The 21,704-nt window shown below is 43.1% G+C and overlaps 1 protein-coding gene across 2 annotated transcripts in view; it reads left to right on the forward strand.

The window, feature by feature from the left end:
- The first annotated feature begins 1,779 nt into the window (after positions 1-1,779).
- The window catches only part of KPNA6 (karyopherin subunit alpha 6), a 65,893-nt gene continuing 45,968 nt past the window's right edge, over positions 1,780-21,704 (forward strand). The window contains exon 1 of one of the 2 annotated variants that reach the window (XM_007538497.3): positions 1,780-1,886. In XM_007538497.3, coding sequence (XP_007538559.1) covers positions 1,883-1,886 — 4 coding nt within the window. In that variant the 5' untranslated portion in view covers positions 1,780-1,882. Of the gene's footprint in view, positions 1,887-2,451; positions 2,473-21,704 lie in introns of those variants that run through there. The other variant, XM_060205764.1, reaches the window with a different exon arrangement.

A 21,704-nucleotide genomic window follows, 5' to 3' on the forward strand; every position in this document is an offset into this window, starting at 1 on the left:
ATATTTATTTATTTATTCATTCCCTTTTGTTGCCCTGGTTGTTTTATTGTTGTGGTTATTGTTGTTGTTATTGATGTTGTTGTTAGGACAGAGAGAAATGGAGATAGGAGGGGAAGACAGAGAGGGGGAGAGAAAGATAGACACCTGCAGACTGGCTTCACCACCTGTGAAGTGACTTCCATGCAGGTGGGGACCTGGGGGCTAAACCGGATCCTTACTCTAGTCCTTGTGCACCAGGTGGGCTTAAGCCGCTGCGCTACCAACCAAACTCTTTATTTTAATTTTTAATTTTTTTGCCTCCAGGTTTATTGCTGGGGCTGGGTGCCTGCACCACGAGCCCACTGATCCTGGAGGCTTTTTTTTTTCAATCTTTTTTTGCCCTTTTTTTTTTTTTAATATATTTTCCCTTTTGTTGCCCTTGTTTTTATTTTTGTTTTGGTTATTGATGTTGTTGGATAGGACAAAAAGAAATTTATAGAGGAGGGGAGACAGAGAGGGGGAGAGAAAGACACCTGCAGACCTGCTTCACTGCTTGTGAAGTGACTCCCCTGCAGGTGGGGAGCCCGAGGCTCAAACAGGATCCTTAAGTTGGTTATTGAGTTTCATGCCTCTTGCGCTTAACCCGCTGTGCTACCGACTAGCCCCCAGGTCTTTTTTTTTTTTGCAGTTTCATCTTTTTTTTTTTTAATATTTATTTATTTACTTTTGTTATTGTTGTGATTTTTGTTGTAGTTGTTGAGGTCGTTGTTGTTGGATAGGATAGAGAGAAATGGGGGTGGGGAGACAGAAAGGGGGAGAAAGGTAGACACCTGCAGACCTGCTTCACCGCCTGTGAACTGACTCCTCTGCAGGTGGGGAGCCGGGGGCTAGAACTGGGATCCTTATGCCGGTCCTTGCGCCACATGCGCTTAACCCACTGCGCTACTGCCCGACTCCCCCCCCCCCCTTTTTTTTTTTTAACCAGAATTTTGCTCAGCTCTGGCTTATGGTGGTGTGGGATATTGAACCAGGTATGTTTTGTGCCTGAGGCTTTAGAACCTTTTTTTTTTTTCTGTTTGTTTAATTTTTTAAATTATCTTTATTTATTTATTGCTTATAAAGTCAGAAATTGAGAGGGAAGGGGTAGGAAGAAAGAGACATCCTACAGCATTTCTTCACCACTTAGAAAACTTTCCCCTTGTAGGTGGGGACCCAGGGCTTGAACCTGGGTTTTTGAGCATTGTAACATGTGCACTCTCCCAGCTGCGCCACCACCTGACCTGGAGTCTTTTTTTTTTTTTTAAACATAAGCTTTTATTTTATTTTATTTTATTTTTTCTTTTACCAGAGCACTGCTCAGCTCTGGCTGATGATTGAACCTTGAAACCTTGGTGCCTCAGGCATGAATGGCTTTTTTGCTTAATCATTATGCTATCTCCCCAGCCCTATTTTATTATTATTATTAGTTTTTTTTACCAGAGCACTGATTAGGTTTATGGTGGTGCGGGGGATTGAACCTGTGGCTTTTGGAGCCACAGGCATGGGAGTCTCTTTGCATAAGCATTATATTATCTACCCCGCCCTTATGCATTTAATTATTGCTGTTTTGGAATAAAGAATCTGAGAAGGGAGTGGATACATAGAGAAAAAGACACCTGCATCTAGCTTCACCACTGAAAATTTCATCCCTATTTTCCACCTTGAATAGGGCGGTCTCTTTAAGTGGAATCCTCTATGTAAACTAGGCAGCGAGTTTGAGAACGCGTTTTTCCCTCCTACGGGGTTGAAAGTTTGTCCGTTTCGGCCTGCCGTCCTGAAGGTCCGCCATATTGTCTGCTGAAGCTGCTCCAGTAGCCGCCGCTGCTGCTGCCGCCGTCGCCAAGTAAAAGCCAGTGGAGCCGCTATGGGTAAGGAAGCCAGGCAACTGGGGGCAGGAACTGAGGCAGTGTGGGGGCTGGGGCCCCGGCGAGAGTCTGTCTTCGGTCTGCCCAAGCTATCTGCGGACCCTTCAAATAGGGTGGAGGGGAGAAGCCAGGCCGGGGGTGCCCCCTCAGACCAGGTTGGGGCCGACCTAGCAGCCCGTGCGGGAGCGGGTTCCGGGGCCGCCCTGGCAGGCCGGAGCCCCACGTGGTGGCCCGGGCCGGAGCCCGCGCGCTGCTGGGGCGAGCAGGGGCCGCCGCGGGGCTGAGGGCCGGGTGGGGGCGGAGGCCCGGTGGCGCGGAGGAAGCCCCTTCCCGGCGCGCCTGACCGCCGCGTCGCCTCCGCCGCAGGCGGCGGCTCCCGGGGGCTCGGGAATCCCGCCTACGTCGCGGGTTGAGGCTGCTGCCGAGGGGCGACGTCGGTCGAGCCTTCCAGGCCGGTGTCCGGGGGCAGCCTGGGCCGCTGTGGCCCGGACAACTTCCCCAGCCGAGGCGGAAATGGAACGGGCCGGTCCGACTCGGGGTGACGTCCGTCGTAATGAGAGAAAAACCCAGACCTCGTGGCCAAACACAGGTCAGGGACTTGAGGGGACTGGGCCCGACCCTGGCTCGCAGAAGAGAAGCGACCTGTTGCTTTCTCTCTCCGAAGGGACCCAGCTGGCAAGGCTGTGCTCAGAGTTAGATGGCGAGGTGTCAGGACAGGGCCAGAACCCTCAGCGGCATTTCCTTCCCAATGATGAAGACTTTGCTGAACTCTTAGGTGCAAGCCTTGTTCCGCTGGTGTTACGTGTCTGGTTTTAATAGGCACAACTTAGTGAACTCGACTCTGCTGTTATCCCTGATTTGCAGATAAGCAGTAAAGTAACTTACCCAAGGTCACACAGTTAGTGGCTAAACCTCGGCGATCACTCCTAAACCTTAGTTCATAGCGGTTGTTCTCTAAGGCTTGGCCCTCTGTGGTTGGGCTGGACAAAGGGGGGAGGGATGCTTTTAACCCCAGGTGGAGTTGTAAAGGTGTTTGTATGTTTTGCTTTTTTGCTGGTGGACCTGCTTTGAAATCCTTCGTCTGAACGCAAAACTCCAAATTGAATTGCTACCCTTAACCACGGGGTGGGGGGTGATGAAATTGTGGGATTGAGTGTAAGATCCTTGATTTTGAGAAGACAGAATTCCCTTGAGCTACGAGGCAGTGATTTTAGAGCCAGACCTGGTGTTATAACCAAACCCTGTCATTACCTAACTCATCTATAGAAGTATCTTAAATGTCACATGCAATAATGCATATGGAAAGTATATAGGGGCTTTGGTACACCTCGTTGAGCACACTCAATTACAGTGCACAAGGACCCACGTTCTAGCTTCCTGGTCCCCACCTGCAGCTTTGCGAGTGGTGAATCAGTGTTGTAGGTAGCTAGGTGTCACTCTCTTTTTAAATATTTATTTCCTTTTATTGCCCTTGTTGTTTTATTGTTGTAGTTGTTGTTATTGATATCATTGTTGTAGGCTAGGATAAAGAGAAATGGAGCTTGGAGGGGAAGACAGAGAGGAGGAGAGAAAGACAGACCCTGCAGACTTGCTTCACGCCTTGTGAAGCAATGCCCTTACAGGTGGGGAGCCAGGATTCTTATGCTGGTCCTTGAGCTTTTTTTTTTTTTTTTTTTATAACCTGAGCACTGAACACTGAACAGCTCTAGTTTATGGTAGTACCTGGGATTGAACCTCTGGCATGAGAGTCTCTTTGCATAACCCATTATCTACCTTGTCTCTCTCCTCTATCTCCTCCTTCCCTGTGGAATTTCTGGTTATCTCTATCCAATAAATAAATGAAGACAAATTTAAAAAAAGGAAGTATCTAGTGGCAGCAGAGTAGCACATTGGATAAAGCCTTGGACGCAAACCTGAGAGCTGGCACATGTGACGCCGAGATTCAAACTTGGGGCCTCATGCTTGAGAGTCCCAACACCTTATCTACTGCACTCCTAAACCATTAATAAATGCATCTTTATTAAAAATATATAGATTTATTTTCCCTTTTGTTGCCCTTGTAGTTATTATTGTTATTGATGTCATCGTTGTTAGTTAGGACAGAGAAATGGAGAGAGCAGGGGAAGACAGGGGGAGAGAAAGACACCTGCAGACCTGCCTGTGAAGCCACTCCCCTGCTGGTGGGGGGGGGCTGGAATGTGGATTCTTAAGCCAGTCCTTCCTTGTGTTTCACACCACTGCACTACCACCTGACTCCCTAAATACATCTTTTTTATTTTTATTTTTTTTTTACCAGAGCACTGCTCAGCTCTGGCTTATGGTTGTGCAGGAGATTGAACCTAGGACTTCAGTGCCTCAGGCATGAGAGTCTCTTTGCAGAACAATTATGCTATCTACCCCCACCCTGTACATTTTTTTTTTTTTTTTTACCAGAGCACTGCTCAGCTCTGGCTTATGGTGGTGTGGGGAATTGAACCTGGGACTTGAGAGCCTCAGGCATGAAAGTCTCTTTGTATAACCATTATGCTATACCCCCCACCCGGTTCTGTACATTTTTTTTATATTTATTTATCTTCCCTTTTGTTGCCCTTGTTTTTTATTGTTGTTGTTATTGATGTCATCGTTTTTTAGATTGGACAGAGAGAAATGGAGAGAGATGGGAAAGATAGAGAAGGGGAGAGAAAGACACCTGCAGACCTGCTTCACCACCTGTGAAGAGACTCCCCTGCAGGTGGGGAGCCGTGTACATCTTTTTTAAATTAAAAAATAAACTCTTTTGGAAAAGAAATCATAGCACATCACATAGCACATTTATCTATAATGAATCCATTTTCCTTTGAGTTTTTTCTTTTTTCATCTTTAGAAAGTGGGAGAGAGGGGCTGGGAACACAGCATAATGGTTATGCAAAGACACACCTGAGACCTAGAGGTCCCAGGTTCAATCCTCAGCCCCAGCATAAGCCAGAGCTGTCTCTGTTTCACTCTCATTAAAATAAAAGTAAATTAAAAAAAAAGGGGGCTGCGTGGTGGCTCAACTAGTTGACCCGTACATGTTATAGTACTCAAGGACCTAGGTTCAAGCCCCTGGTGCCCACCTGCAGGGGGAAGGCTTTGCAAGTGGTGAAGCAGGGCTGTAGGTGTCTCTTTTCCTCTCCCTATCAGCCTGCTCTTGATTTTTAGCTGTCTCTATCTAATAAATAAAGGTAATGTGCCAAAAAAGAAGAAGAAGAGGGGGCCAGGTGGCAGTGCATCGCGTTAAACACACATGGCACGAAGATAGGCACCTGTAGACCTTGTGAAATTTTCTCCCTGCAGGTGGGCAGCCAAGGGCTCAAACTGGGATCCTTGTGTGGGTCCTTGTTCTTTGTACTATGTGTACTTAACCTGTAACCTGGCATGCCACTGCCCGACCCCCAACTTTTTAAAAAAAAATTCTTTCCCCTGTTTTTATTATTGGATAGAGACAGAGAAATTGAGAGGGAAGGGGTAGAGAGGAAAGAGACAGACACCTGCAGCCCTGCTTTACCACTTGTGAAGCTTTCCCTCTGCAGGTGGGGACCAGGGGCTTGAACCTGGGTCCTTTTGCACAGTAATGTATGTGTTTAACCAGGTGTGCCACCACCTGCCCCCCCCCCCCTTTTTTTTTAACCTGAACACTAGTTAGCTCTGGCTTATGGTGGTTTGAGGTTTTGGGAATTTGATCCCTGGACTTTGGAGCCTTAGGAATGTGAGTTTTTCTGCATAACCATTATGCTATCTACTTTAGCCCTGAAACCTCTCTTGTGTGGAACTTTATATCTCTTACAAACTAAAATAAAATCTTAAAAATTGCAAACTTTTGTTGTCTTTCATTTTTAGAGATAGTGGTATCTCAAAGGAAAGAAGCTAGTACTAGTTTATTATTTTTTTAATATTTATTTTATTTATTTATTCCCTTTTGTTGCCCTTGTTGTTTTATTGTTGTAGTTATTATTGTTGTTGTTGTTGTTGGATAGGACAGAGAGAAATGGAGAGAGGAGGGGAAGACAGAGAGGAGGAGAGAAAGATAGACACCTGCAGACCTGCTTCACCGCCTGTGAAGCGACTCCCCTGCAGGTAGAGAGCAGGGGTTCGAACCGGGATCCTTATGCCGGTCCTTGTGCTTTGCGCCACCTGCGCTTAACCCGCTGCGCTACAGCCCGACTCCCACTAGTTTATTTTTTAATTTTTCTTTTTTCTTCCTTCCTTCCTTCCTTCCTTCCTTCCTTCCTTCCTTCCTTTCTTTCTTTCTTTTTTTTTTTTTTTTTACCAGAGCACTGTTCAGCTCTGCTTTATGGTGGTGCAGGGGATTGAACCTTATTTTTCTTTTCTTTTCTTTTTTTTCCCCTCCAGGATTATTGCTGAGGCTTAATGCCTGCACTATGAATCCACTGTTTCTGGAGGCCATTTCTATTTTTGTTGCCCTTGTTGTTATTTTTATTGTTGTTGCTGAATAGGACAGAGAAATCGAGAGATGGGGAATACAGGGAGAGAAAGACCGCTGCAGACCTGCCTCACCGCCTATGAAGCGACCCCCCCTGCAGGTGGGGAGTTGGGGTCTCCAACCCAGATCCTTGCAGGGGTCCTTGGCCGCTTTGTGCCATGTGTGTTTAATCGGCTATGCTACCGCCTGCCCCTCCCCCCTTTTTATTTAAACAAATTATTTCTTCCAGGGTTATTGCTGGGGCTTAGTTCCTGCACTACAACTCCACTGCTCCTGGAGATCATTTCTCCCCATTTTGTTGCCGTCGTTATTATTGTTGTCATTGCTTTTGTTGTAGGATAGGACAGAGAGAAATGGAGGAGGTGAAGATAGAGGAAATGGAGGAGGGGAAGACAGAAGATAGACACCTGCAGATTTGCTTTGTCACCTGTGAAGCAACCCCCTGTAGGTGGGGGGCCAGGGGCTCGAGCTGGGATCCTTACGGGGGTCCTTGCGTGTTGCACTATGTGCGCTTAACCCGCTGCGCTACTGCCCGGCCCCCAACGTAAGGGAGAGAGACAGGGGAAACACCTACAGTACTGTTCAACCATTCATGAAATATCTCTGCTGGGGGTGCTGGATGGTAGCACACCTGGTTAAGTGCACAAGTTACAATACAAAAAGACCTGTGTTCAAGCCTCCAGCCCTTACCTGCAAGAGAGTGGGGAAGCTTTGAGTAGTGAAGCAGTATTCTAGATGTCTCTCTCTTCCCTCTCACTTTTTACCCTCCCTCTCAAATTCTGTCTATCCAAAATAAATAAAATATTTTTTATAATTAAAAAAAATTTCCTTTTTTGTTGCCCTTGTTTTTATTGTTATTTAGTTATTGTTGATGTCATCATTGTTGGATAAGACAGAGAGGAATGGAGAGAGGAGGGGAAGACAGAGGGAGAGAGAAAGATAGACACCTGCAGACCTGTTTCACTGTCTGTGAAGTGACTCCCCTGCAGGTGGCTAGCTGAGGGCTCGATTCAGGACCTTTACCCCGTCTTTGTGCTTTGCGCCACATGCGCTTATACCCACTGTGCTACCGCCCAACTCCCTATAATTTTTAATTTTTTTTATGTATTCCCTTTTTTTTGCCCTTGTTTTATTGTTATTGATGTCATGGTTGTTGGAAAGAACAAAGAGAAATGGAGAGAGATGGGGAAGACAGAGGAGGAGAAAGATAGACACCTGCAGACCTGCTTACTCAGGTCCTTGTGCTTTGCGCTACCGCCCTACTCCTGGCAGCCATTTTTTCCTTTTTAATTAATTAATTAATTTTTTTATAGGATAGGACAGAGAAATTGAGGAGGGGAAACAGAGGGAGAAAGATAAACACCTGCAGACCTTTTTCACTGTTTGTGAAGTGACCCCCCTAATATGGGGAGGTGAGGGCTCGAACACCGATCCTTGAGGCAGTCCTTGTACTTTGTGCTGTGTGCATTTAACCCTGGGTGCCACTGCCCACCCCTGGGAGACTAAGTCTGTGAATATAAAGTATATGCTCTACCTGGTGTGCCATCTCCTAGCTGCTCCTTCCATATTCTTTCTTGTAGCTGTTACTTACTCCCTTTTGTTGCCCTCTTGTTTTATTGTTGTAGATATTATTGTTGTTGTTATTGATGTTATCATTGTTAGATAGGACAGAGAGAAATGGAGAGAGGAGGGGAAGACAGAGAGGGAGAGAGAAAGATAGACACCTGCAGACCTGCTTCACTGTCTGTGAAGTGACTCCCCTGCAGGTAGGGAGCCGGGGACTTGTACCGGGATCCTTACACTGGTATTTATGCTTTGGGCCATGTGCGCTTAACCCACTGGCACTACCACTGGACTCCCTAATTAGTTCTTTTTATTTACTTATTTTAAAGTTTTTGTTTATTCATGAAGAATGATGGGAGGAGAGAGGGAGAACACCACACATCACTGGCACATGTGCTGCCGGGGATTGAACTCAAGACCTCACACTGGAAAGTCCAATGTTTTATCAAACACTGCCACCTCTCGGACCACAGTTCTTTTTAACTTTTTAAGATTTTATTTATTAATTAAAAAGGTAGGGGGAGAGAAAGAACCAGACCTCACTCTGATATGTGCTGTCAGGGATCAATTTCGGGACCTCATGCTTGAGAGTCCAATGCTGTATCCACTGTGCCACCTCCTGGATCACATATATTCATTCTTCAACTTGTTACTTAAATCTATAGAGCCTCACTTTCCTCATCTCAAGAATAGGGCTTAAAATACCTGCTTGATAAATCACTAGAGGGATTAAATGAGATAATGGATATAAAGTATGATGTTTAACACATTTTAATGTTGCACTAAGTGATAACTAATTGCTGTAGTTACTTGGTAAACAAATTAAATGTTTATTGTGTGCAAGACCTTAACTTAAATATAAGGATTAGTAAATTTGCCTTTCTTTGTTATAACCAGTGCATTGCTCAGCTCTGGTTAATGCTTCACGTATGACAGTCTTTTGCATAATACTACAGTGTCTCCCAGCTCTGTCTTTGAAGTTTTTTTTTTTTTTTTTAAGATTTTATTTATTTTTTAATGAGAAAGGAGGAGAGAGAAAGAACCAGACATCACTCTGGTACATGTGCTGCTGGGGATTGAACTCAGGACCTCATGCTTGAAAGTCCAATGTTTTATCTACTGCTTCACTTCCTGGACCACTTTGAGGGTTTTTTCTTAAGTTTTATTAATTTATTAATGTGGTGGTGTTGGGCTAGGGAGAACCATAGTATCACTAGCACGTGAAACCATGGACTAAAGAACTCACACATATGAATTCTTTCTCTGTGTCTACATCTATTTATTGAGCTGTTGGGAAAGACAGAAAAAGGGACCAAGGTGGTGGCACACCTGGTTGAGCACACACAGAGTACTATGCACTAGGACCTCAGTCGAGCCCCTGCTCCTTTCACGAGCAGTAAAGCAGGTCTGCAGGTGTCTTTATCTCTCTCTACCTATCTCCCTCACTCCTCTCGATTTCTTTTTGTCCTATCCAATAAAATAGAAAAAATGGTCATTGGGAGTGGTGAATGGGTACTGTAGGCACAGAGCTCTAGTGATAACCTTGGTGGCAAAAAAGGTCATAACTGGGAGTCGGGCAGTAGCACAGCAGGTTAAGCGCATGTGGTGCAAAGTGCAAGGACCGGCTCAAGGATCCCAGTTCAAGCTCCCAGCTCCCCACCTGTAGGGGAGTGGATTTACAAGTGGTGAAGCAGATCTGCAGGTGTCTTTCTCTCCCCCTCTCTGTCTTCCCCACCTCTCTCCATTTCTCTGTCCTATCCAACAACTACCACATCAATAACAATAACAACTACAACAATAAAACAACAATGGCAACAAAAGAGAATAAATAATAAATAAAATTTTTTAAAAGTCATAACTTCATACACACACACACACACACACACACCCCTCTACTTCTGTGCTACTCCACTGTTTGTGAATCTTCCTACCCTGTAGGTAGGAATCTTGTACATAGTAATGTGTACTCATCTCCTGGCCCCTTTTGAGTTTTTAACATAAATTATATACACTTTTTTTTGTAAAAGATGAAAGATGGGGGAGATTTATTTAATTTGATTTTTTTTTTTTTTTTTTGGATAGGACAGAGAAATGGAGGGAGGGGGAGAGAAGGATAGACACCTGCAGACCTGCTTCATCTCTTGTGAAGTGATCCCCTCCCCTGCAGGTGGGGAGCCGGGGGCTCGAACCGGGATCCTTACACCGGACCTTATGCTTTGCGCCACATGCGCTTAACCCACTGCATTACTGCCCGACTCCCGATTTAATTTGATTTTTAAGAGATTTTTATTGCCACCAGGGTTATTGCTGGGGCTCAGTGCCTGTACAATGAATCCACTGTTTTTGGTAGCCTTTCCCCCTCCCCCTTTTTCTTCTTGGGGCATACCTGGTTAAGTGCACACAGTCTGTAACACCTAGGTTCAAGCCCCTGGTCCCCACTTACAGGGGGAAAGTTTCACAAACAGTAAAGCAGGTCTGCAAGTGTCTCTCTAGCTCACTCCTCCCTATCTCTTTTTTTCCCTCTAAATTTCTCTCTGTTCTATCAAATACAATGAAGTTAAAAAAATAAAGGAGCCAGGTGGTGGCTCACATGGTTGAGTGCACATGCTACAGTACACAAGGACTTGGTTTCAAGCCCTCAGTCCCCACCTGCGGGGGAAAGCTTTGCACGCCGTGAAGGCGATCGGTGAAGCAGTGTTGCAGTTGTCTCTCTGTATCTCTCCATCACCCCCTTCCATCTCGATTTCTGACTGCCTCTATCCAATAAATAAATAAAGTTTAAAAACAGTAAGTAAATAAAATTTAAAAACAAACTGTAAAAAAAAGTGAGAGGGAACATGGATGGAGATAGAAAGGAAGAAAGACACTTGCAGCACTGTTTCACCACTTGTGGAACTTAATAATATTCACAGATCACTAAGCTCCTGCCAGCTGTTGGCTACCTTGGGGGAAGGTAGTCTGCTAATGTTGTATGGCTTACATTCACATCTCAAGTTGTTTTTTTTTTAAATTTTTATTATATTTTCCCTTTTGTTGCCCTTGTTGTTTTTTATTGTTGTAGTTATTATTGTTGTCATCATTGTTAGATAGGACAGAGAGAAATAGGAGAGGAAGACAGGGAGAGAGAAAGATAGACACCTGCAGACCTGCTTCACTGCCTGTGAAGCGACTCCCCTGCAGGTCGGGAGCCAGGGGCTTAAACTGGGATCCTTGTTTTTTTAAATATATATTTTTAATTTATTTTCCCTTTTGTTGACCTTGTTGTTTTTCATTGTTGTATTTATTGTTGTTATTGATGTCGTTGTTAGGACAGAGAGCAATGGAGAGAGGAGGGGAAGACGGGGAGAGAAAGACAGACACCTGCAGACCTGCTTCACCTCCTGTGAGACTCCCCTGTAGGTGGGGAGCTGGGGGCTCGAACTGGGATCCTTCTTCCCGTCCTTGCGCTTCGTGCCATGTGTACTTAATCTGCTGCGCTACCACCCGCCTCCCAAACTGGGATCCTTAAGGTAGTCCTTGTGCATCATGCCACGTGTGCTTATTACTTATTAGCCCGTTGCTACTGCCCAACTCTTTTTAAACCAGGAAACTGATCAGCTCTGGCATATGGTGGTGTAGGGGATTGAACCAGCTTTCTGCTGAATTCTTTAGGTTTTTCTTTCATTCTTTTTTCTTTTTAAAATATTTTTATTCATTTAATTTTGGATAGAAAAAGAGAGGAAAGGGGATATAGAGAGGTAGAGAGTCAGAAAGACACCTGCAGCCCTACTTATGAAACTTTCTCCCTGCAAGTGGGGATCAGGGGCTTGAACCCTTGAATCCTTGTGTACTGTAATATATGCGCTTAACCAGGTGCACCACCACCTGGCCCCTAGGTTTTTCTATATATACTGTCATATCATCTGCAAATAGAGTTTGACTTCTTCCCTTCCAATCTGTATTTCTTTGATTTCTTTCTCTTGCCTGATTGCTAGGGTGAGAACTTCCAGTACTATGTTGAAGAGTAATGGAGATAATGGACAGCCCTGTCTAGTCTGCAATCTGAAGGAGAATGCTTTCAGCTTCTTTTATTATTATTATTATTGTTGTTGATGTTCGTTGTTGGGTAGGACAGAGATGGAGAGAGGAGGGGAAGACAGAGACGGGGAGAGAAAGATACTTGCAGACCTGCTTCACCACCTGTGAAGCGACTCCCCAGCAGGTGGGGAGCCGGGGTTCGAACTAGGATCCTTATTCTGGTCCTGGTCCTTGCACTTTGTGCCATGTGTGCTTAACCCACTGCGCTACTGCCCGACCCCCTGCTTTCAGCTTCTGTCCATTAAGTATGATGTTAGCTGTAGGTTTGCTGTATATGAATTCCACTATCTTAAGGAATCTTCCATCTATTCTCATTAAAATTTTTTTTTAATTTTTAAAAAAATTTTATTTTCCCTTTTGTTTTCCATATCTTTTTATTGTCGTTACTGATGTCGTTGTTGTTGGATAGGACAGACTCCTAAAATTTTTTTTTTAATTGGGAATCTGGCAGTAGCACAGCGGATTGAGCACACTTGGCATGAAACGCAAGGACCGGCTTAAGGTTCCTGGTTCAAGCTCCGGCTCACCAGCAGGGGAGTCACTTCACAGGTGGGGAAGCAGGTCTGCAGATGTCTGTCTTTCTCTCCCCCTCTGTCTTGCCCTCCTCTCTCCATTTCTCTCTGTCCTATCCAACAACAATGTCATCAATAACAACAATAATAAAAAACAACAAGGGCAACAAAAGGGAAAATAAATAAATATAAAAAAATTTTTAAAAAGGAAAAAAGATTAAAAAGTTTTTTTTTAATTTCTTTTTTTAATATTTTTAAATTTTATTTATTCCCTTTTGTTGTCCTTGTTGTTTTATTGTTGTAGTTATTATTGTTGTTGTCGTTGTTGTTGGATAGGACAGAGAGAAATGGAGAGAGGAGGGGAAGACAGAGAGGGGGAGAGAAAGAGAGACACCTGCAGACCTGCTTCACCGCCTGTGAAGCGACTCCCCTGCAGGTGGGGAGCCGGGGTTCGAACCGGGATCCTTATGCCGGTCCTTGTGCTTTGCGCCACCTGCGCTTAACCCGCTGCGCTACAACCCGGCTCCCTAAAAAGTTTTTTTATCTTTATTTATTGGATAGAGACAGCCAGAAATTGAGAGGGAAGGGGAGATAGAGAGGGAGACAGAGAGACACCTGCAGCCCTGCTTCACCACTCAGTGAAGCTTTCCCCCTGTAGATGGGGACGGGGCTGGAACCTGGGTCCCTGAGCACTATAACGTGTGCTTAACCAGGTGCGCCACCGTCTGGCACCTGTTCCCATTTGTTGTAGTATTTTGAGTATGAATGGATATTGTATTTTGTCAAAAGCTTTCTCTGCATCTATGGAGATAATCATGTGGTTTTTGGTTTTGTTTTTATTGATGTGGTAAATCACATTGATTGACTTACATGTATTGAACCAGCCTTTTATTCCTGGGATAAATCCCACTTGGTCATGATGAACAAGATTTTTAATGTACTGCTGTATCTGACTGGCTAGGATCTTGTTTAGTATTTGAGCATCATCAGAGATAATCAGTCTAGTTTTCTTTTTTCATTTGCTTTTGGTGGAAAGGGAGTATTCTGTGTCTTCAGTCTTTTGGAAGAGCTTTAAAAGGATAGGTACTAGCTGTTTCCCGAATATTTTGTAGAATTTATTGGTAAAGCCATCTGTTCCTGGTCCTGGACTTTTATTGTTGGGAAGGGTCTTTTTTTTTTTTTTAACATTTGTTTATTGCTTGACTCTTGCAACAATTATCAAGAATAGTGTCCTTAACTGTGACGTTAATAGCATCTGTAAGCTGCTTTTATGTAGATAAATATATACTGTTTTCTTCTGCAGAATTATAACCTCTGATTATATTAATTTATTTATTCATGAAGAATGATGGACAGAGAGAAAGAGAGGAAGAAACAGACATCTCTCTGGTATGTGTGCTGCCAGGGATTGAACTCAGGACCTCCCGCTTGAGAATCTAATGCTTTATCCACTGTACCACCTCCCAGACCACTGATTACATTATTTTTTCATATGCTTCTATGCTATATATTCATGTATCTCCTATAAATGATCCTCCCAGGTTTCACTGTATGAATTTCTTTGTCTGGTTGTTCATCTGCAGCCTTTGTCAAAACTGGTATTTTTTTTCTGCAAAAAAAGAAAGAAATGTAAATACCACTAGGTGGAAAGAACACTTCTGTTTGCTGGTGTATCCCTTTCACCCAGAACAGAGCCAGTGCTGAGAGGGGACACAGTCAATGCTTGTGGAATGAATGAATGACAGACATGGGAGCTGTCCAGGCCAGACCGGGTGATTTCAAAGCCAACACCTTTTATGTCTCCTTCCTGAGTCCTTCCATTCCTCAGATTAATTTCCTCTCTCTGGGCTTCAGAGTCCTCTTGTATAAAGTGAGGATGTTGTTGGGCCCTTCAAGTTTGAATATGCTGAGTGTCAGTCTGTTGTCTTTCACTGGGCACAAAGGGGCCAAAGCCTTGGCTTGAAATTTGGCCCTTGAGCTCTGTGTGCTGTGTCACTGATGGTGCAGGGCCCCCGGCTGCTTTCCCGTACTGGGTGCTCACGCGCCTTGGTGACACTGGGGGACAAAGAAGCAGTTTGTACTGAACTGATGCCTGTGTTTTCCATGTTGCTGCTCTGGTCTACAGTGCTTGACTTGTTGGGACTTGTTCTTAATAACTGTTTTGATTTCTTTGTCTGTGATTGGTCCATTTAGGTTCTGTACTTCTTCCTGGTTCAGTTTTAGAAGGGTATATGTTTGTAGGAATTCTTCCATTTCTTCCAGGTTCTCTAGTTTGGTGGCATTATAGTTGGTCATAGTCTTAATTTTTTTTTTTTTAGTCTTAATATTTAAAAAAATATCCCCTTTTGTTGCCCTTGTTTTACTGTTGTAGTTATTATTGTTGTTGGGTAGGAGAGAGGAAGGGAGATAGAGAGGAGAGAAAGACAACTGCAGACCTGCTTCACTGCTTGTGAAGCAACTCCTCTGCAGGTGGGGAACCAGGGGCTGGAATTGGGATCCTTAAGCCACTCCTTGGGCTTTGTGCCACATGAACTTAACCTGCTGCGCTATCTCCCGACTCCCTAGTCTTAGTATTTTTTAAAAGATTTTATTTACTAACAAGATTCCAGAATACCATTCAGCTCTGCAGTGCTGTAATTTGAATCTGGGACCTCAGGTTTGCAGGTCTTATAATGTTGAGCTGTCTCCTTGGTCCCATGAAATTCTGATACTTAAGAGCCAATACTTCCGGGAGTTGGGCAGTAGTGCAGTGGGTTAAGCACACAGGGCATGAAGTGCAAGGCAGCGTAAGGATCCCAGCTCAAGCCCCTGGCTCCCCACTTGCAGGGGAGTCGCTTCATAAGTGGTGAAACAGGTCTGCAGGTATCTTTCTCTCCCTTTTTGTCTTCCCCTCCTCTCTCCATTTCTCACATTACAGTGCACAAGGACCCAGGTTCAAGGCTCTGGTCCCTACCTGCATGAGGGAAGTTTACAAGTGGTGAAGCAGAGCTGCAGATGTCTCTATTTCTTCTACCCCCTCTCAATTTCTCTCGTCTCTATCCAATAATAAATACATAGACTGTCATGACTTTTGATATTTATTTGTTTGCTTATTTGATAGAGACAAAGAGGTAGAGAATGAAAGGGACCATAGCACTGAAACTTCATTCTAGACTAAATTTGAGAAGACCCTATCTAGCAGTGAGGACACAGATACGTGACTCTTGGCAGAAGCATCGTCTTTACTTTTCTTGTTGCCTGTCGGAAGTCTCTAGTGCCATGGACAACACCAAAGGACTATGGTTGGAGACGCAGTGCTTTGTGATCTCTCTCCTGTGTCTTATCTTTCTTTTTGATCTCTAAAATCAAGGAATGAAAGGCTTGCAAACATAATACGAAGTGGACAGAACTGTATAAGAATCCCTGGCTCTCTACCTGCAGGGGGTTTGCTTCACAAGAGCTGAAGCAGGTCTGCAGGTGCCTTATCTTTCTTTTTCTATCTTCCCCTCCCCTCTCAGTTTCTCTCTGTTCTATCCAGAACATCGAAAAAATGGCCACAGAAGCAGTGGATTCATAGTGCAGGCACTGAGCCCCAGCAGTAACCCTGGAGGCAAAAAACAAAGTAAAATAAAGGAATGAAAAAGTAGCTAGGGGAGGATGTTCAACCATGATACCATATACGTGTAATGCTCTGAGTTCATTCCGCATTGCCACAGAAAAATGAAGCCATTTTGAAATAAGTGAGGGAAAAGCAGAGTATAAAATTAGACATTTGTTGGGGCTAGGCAATGGCACATCTGGTAGAGCCCACTCATTTACCATGGGCAAGGACTGGATTCAAGACCCAGTCCGCTCCTACAGTGGGGAAACTTCCCAAGAAGTGAAGCAGTGTACTACAAGTGTCTGTCTCTCCCCCTTCTGTATTGATTTTTCTCTGTCTCTTCAAGGAAGAGACAAAAATATTTAAAAATAATAAGATAGAGGACTTGGGCTGTGGCACAGTCAGTTAAGTATGCATGTTTGTGCAAGGACCCAGGTTTGAGGCCCCCACTCCCCACCTACAGGGAGAATAGTTCATGAACAGTGAAGCAGGTCTGTTTCTTTCTCTCTGCTTCTGTATCTCCCCTCACTTCTCAGTTTCTCTCTGTCCTATCTGTTGTAAATGATGTCCAATTAAAATTAATTATCAAGGCAAAAAATAAGGAGTTGAAGCAAGGCATTTATTCTTTTGCAAAAGGGCATGCCACCAACAGTGGTCATCAGGCGGCAGTGTGCCCCCTTCACCTTTCTCCCATCTTTTGTACCTGATGCAGAACTGTCTTCACCACCCCTGGGCTCAGAGCTCACAATCTCCCCCTAAGGAAATGAGGAAGAGAGTCTTGAGTGTCTCTGCTGGAGGATTAGCAAGCACTGCAAGGAGCTGACCTAAAGAATACAAAACTACTGGCCACAGGTGGTCATAGATAACAATTTATAAAAAGAATTTTTGTGGGCGGAGGGTAGATAGCATAATGGTTATGCAAATAGACTCATGCCTGAGGCTCCAACATCCCAGGTTCAATCCCCTGCACCACCATAAGCCAGAACTGAACAGTGTTCTGGTAAAAACAAAAAAACAAAAACCAAACAAACAAAAAGAATTTTTGTACTAAACAGTTGTTCTATTTATGTTCATTTGAAGAGAAGACCTAACCATCTCTCACAGTATCCAATAAAATAGAAAAACAGGAAAAGAAATAGGAGTGATGGATTTGTGGTGCTGGCACCAAGCTCGTGATAACACTGTTGGTGGTAATAATAATAATATAGAAATTTGTTAATTTAAAAAAAATTTTAATTAATATAAGTTACTCAAGAAGCTCTTTTTTTATTGCTGTAGTTGTTATTGATGTCATTGTTGTTGGATAGGAGAGAGAGAAATGGAGAGAGGAGGGGAAGACAGAGGGGGGTGAAAGACAAACACCTGCAGACCTGCTTCACCACTTGTGAAGCGACTCCCCTGCAGATGGGGAGCTGGGGGCTCAAACTGGGATCCTTAACGCAGGTCCTTGTGCTTTGTGCCACTTGCGTTTAACCTGCTGCGATACCGCCGGACTCCTCCAAAATACAACTTTTTAAAAACCATGTTGTTATTATCATTTTTATTTACTGATAGAGAGCCAGAAATAGAAAGAGTAGGGACAGACAGACACCTGCAGCACGGCTTCACCACTCACCACTCAAGAAGCTCTTTATTATGAGATGCATACCGGTTATTAAATCAAAACCCTAAATCATACTAGCAGCTTCACATATTGAGTAAATAATATGAGTGTATGTGAATACATTAAATATGATATTGTTAGAAATTATTGAGTCGAGGCCAGGTGGTAGCACACATGCTTAATACACACATTACGATGCAAAAAGACCCAGGCTCAAGACCCTGGTCCCCACCTGCCGAAGGAAAGCTTCACAACTGGATAAGCAGTTCTGCAGGTGTCTCTGAGTCTTTACTTCCCTATCCCCCCCCCCCATTCAATAAGATTAAAAAGTAAATAAAATATTTTTAAAAAATTGTAGAGTCAGGCTGCAAGGATAGTGCAGGGGTGTTTATTCCCAGGCATGTGCTCTCTGGGTTGGAGAGAACTCAACTGGAGCCAACCTGGGAAGCTGCTTACTCAGTGACGCGAGAGAGACCAGGAACTCCTGGTGGAGCGGGAACACAATGTGTCTTTATTGATCAGAGACAATGCTTTTATATATTTTGAACTGGAAGTGGCAAGTCGGAAAAGGAAATGGCTAGGAAAGGAGATGGGAAAAAGGAAAGAGCAGGAAGGTAGAAAACTTCCATAGCAACTGTTGCAAAGGTTTTTGTTCTTTTTTAAATTTATTTCTTTATTGGGGAATTAATGTTTTACATTCAACAGTAAATACAATAGTTTGTATATGCATAACATTCCCCAGTTTCCCATTTAACAATACAACCCCCACTATGTCATTTATCATCCTTCTTGGACTTGTATTCTCCCCACCCATCCACCCCAGAATCTTTTACTTTGGTGCAATACGCCAATTCCATTTCAGGTTCTACTTGTATTTTCTTTTCTGATCTTGTTTTTCAACTTCGGCCTGAGAGTGAGATCATCCCATATTCATCCTTCTGTTTCTGACTTATTTCACTCAACATGATTTTTTCAAGGTCCATCCAAGATCGGCTGAAAACGGTGAAGTCACCATTTTTTACAGCTGAGTAGTATTCCATTGTGTATATAGACCACAACTTGCTCAGCCACTCATCTGTTGTTGGACACCTGGGTTGCTTCCAGGTTTTGGCTATTACAAATTGTGCTGCCAAGAACATATGTGTACACAGATCTTTTTGGATGGATGTGTTGGGTTCCTTAGGATATATCCCCAGGAGAGGAATTGCAGGATCATAGGGAAGGTCCATTTCTAGCCTTCTGAGAGTTCTCTGGACTGTTCTCCACAGAGGTTGGATCAATTGACATTCCCACCAGCAGTGTAGGAGGGTTCCTTTGACCCCACACTCTCTCCAACATTTGCTGCTGTTACCTTTTCTGATGTATGACATTCTCACAGGAGTGAAGTGATATCTCATTGTTGTCTTGATTTGCATTTCTCTGACAATCAGAGACTTGGAGCATTTTTTCATGTGTTTCTTGGCCTTTTGGATCTCTTCTGTGGTGAATATTCTGTCCAAGTCCTCCCCGCATTTTTGGATGGGGTTATTTGTTGTCTTGTTTTTGAGTCTGGCAAGCTCTTTATGTATGTTGGTTATTAAACTCTTGTCTGATGTATGACATGTAAAGATCTTCTCCCATTCTGTGAGGGGTCTCTTGGTTTGGGTAGTGGTTTCTTTTGCTGTGAAGAAGCTTTTTAATTTGATGTAGTCCCATAGGTTTATACTTGCCTTAGTCTTCTTTGTAATTGGATTTGTTTCATTGAAGATGTCTTTAAAATGTATGTGGAAAAGAGTTCTGCCAATATTTTCCTCTAAGTATTTGATAGTTTGTGGTCTAACATCCAAGTCCTTGATCCACTTGAAATTTACTTTTGTATTTGGTGAAATACAGTGATTCAGTTTCATTCTTCTGCATGTTTCAACCCATTGTTTCCAACACCATTTGTTGAAGAGACTCTGCTTACCCCATGTAATAGTCTGGGCCCCTTTGTCAAAGATTAGATGTCCATAGGTGTGGGGCCTCATTTCTGGGCTCTCAATTCTATTCCACTGGTCAGTGTGTCTACTGATGTACCAGTACCAAGCAGTTTTGATGACAATGGCCCTATAATACAGTTTGAGATCTGGGAGTGTGATGCCTCTGGTTCTGTTCTTTTTTCTCAAGATTGTTTTGGCAATTCTAGGTCTTTTCTGGTTCCAGATAAACATTTGTAGCATTTGTTCTATTCTCCTAAAAAATGTGCTTGGGATCTTGATGGGGATAGCATTAAATTTGTAGATGGCTCTGGGTAATATATTCATTTTGATGATGTTAATTCTTCCAACCCATGAACATGGAATATCTTTCTACTTCTTTGTGTCTTTTTCAATTTCTTTGAGTAGTGACATAATTTTCAGTATACAAGTCTTTCACTTCCTGGGTTGATTTACTCCTAGATATTTTATTGTTTTTGTTGCTATAGTAAAATAAATTGATTTCTGAATTTCAATTTCTTCTAACTTAGTGTTTGCATAGAGGAATGCCACTGACTTTTGAATGTTAATTTTATAGCCTGACACCTTACTGTATTTCCTGATGATTTCCAAAAGCTTCTTGCTGGATTCCTTAGGTTTTTCTATGTATACTATCATGTCATCTGCAAATAAGGAGAGTTTGACTTCTCTTCCAATCTGTATGCCTTTAATTCCTTGCTCCTGCCTGATTGCTATGGCAAGAACTTCCAACACTATATTGAATAGTAATGGTGATAATGGGCAGACCTGTCTAGTACCTGATCTGAGTGGAAATGCTTCCAGTTTTTCACTATTGAGCATGATGTTGGCTGTAGGTTCGCTATATATATAGACTCCACTATCTTCAGGAATTTTCCATCTATTCCCATTTTTTGTAGTGTTTTGATCATAAAGGGATATTGTATTTTGTCAAAGGCTTTCTCTGCATCTATTGATATGACCATGTGGTTTTTGGTCTTGCTTTTGTTGATGTGGTGGATCACACTGATTGATTTACGTATATTAAACCAACCTTGCATGCCTGGGATAAACCCCACTTGGTCATGATGAACAATCTATTTGATATACTGCTATATCCGGTTGGCTGGAATTGTGTTCAATATTTTTGCATCTATGTTCATCAGAGATATTGGTCTGTATTTTTCTTTTTTGGTTGTGTCCCTGTCTGCTTTTGGTATCAGGGTGATGTTGGCTTCATAGAAGCTGGCAGGGAGTATTCCAGTGTCTTCAATCTTCTGGTAGATTTTTAAAAGTAGAGGTATTAGTTCTTCTTTGAAGGTTTTGTAGAATTCATTTGTAAAACCATCTGGTCCCGGACTTTTATTTTTGGGGAGATCTTTGATAACTGTTTCAATTTCATTAGCTGTGATGGGCCTGTTCATGTTATCCACTTCCTCTTTACTTAGTTTTGGAAGTTGGTAGGTATCTAGGAAATCATTCATTTCTTCCAGGTTCTCTAGCTTGGTGGCATATAGTTGTTAATAGAAGCCTCGCATGATATGTTGAATTTCTGTGGTGTCTGTTTTGATATCTCTTCTTTCGTTTACTATCCAATTTATTTGGGTCTTCTCCCTTTTTTGTTTTGTGAGTCTGGCTAAAGGTTTGTCGATTTTGTTTACTCTTTCGAAGAACCAACATTTACTTTCGTTGATCTTTTGTATGGTTTTCCTATTCTCAGTGTTATTTATTTCTGCCCTAACTTTAGTGATTTCTGACCTTCTTGTTGCTTTAGGGTTCCTTTGTTGTTGTTCTTTTAGGTCTTTAAGATGTGCAATCAGGCTGTTTATTTGTGCCTTTTCTTGTTTCCTAATGTGTGCTTGTATAGCTATGAACTTCCCTCTTAGGACAGCTTTAGCTGTGTCCCAAATATTTTGATAGCTTGTGTCTTCATTTTCATTGAACTCTCGAAACATTTTGATTTCTTCCTTGATTTCCTCTTTGACCCAGAAGTTGTTAAGAAGTGTACTGTTGAGCTTCCACATTTTGGGACTGTTATTAACCTTTCGTTGATTGTTAAGTGTTAGTTTAAT

This window comes from Erinaceus europaeus, chromosome 13 (assembly GCF_950295315.1).
Source record: "Erinaceus europaeus chromosome 13, mEriEur2.1, whole genome shotgun sequence".
Classification (NCBI taxonomy): domain Eukaryota; kingdom Metazoa; phylum Chordata; class Mammalia; order Eulipotyphla; family Erinaceidae; genus Erinaceus; species Erinaceus europaeus.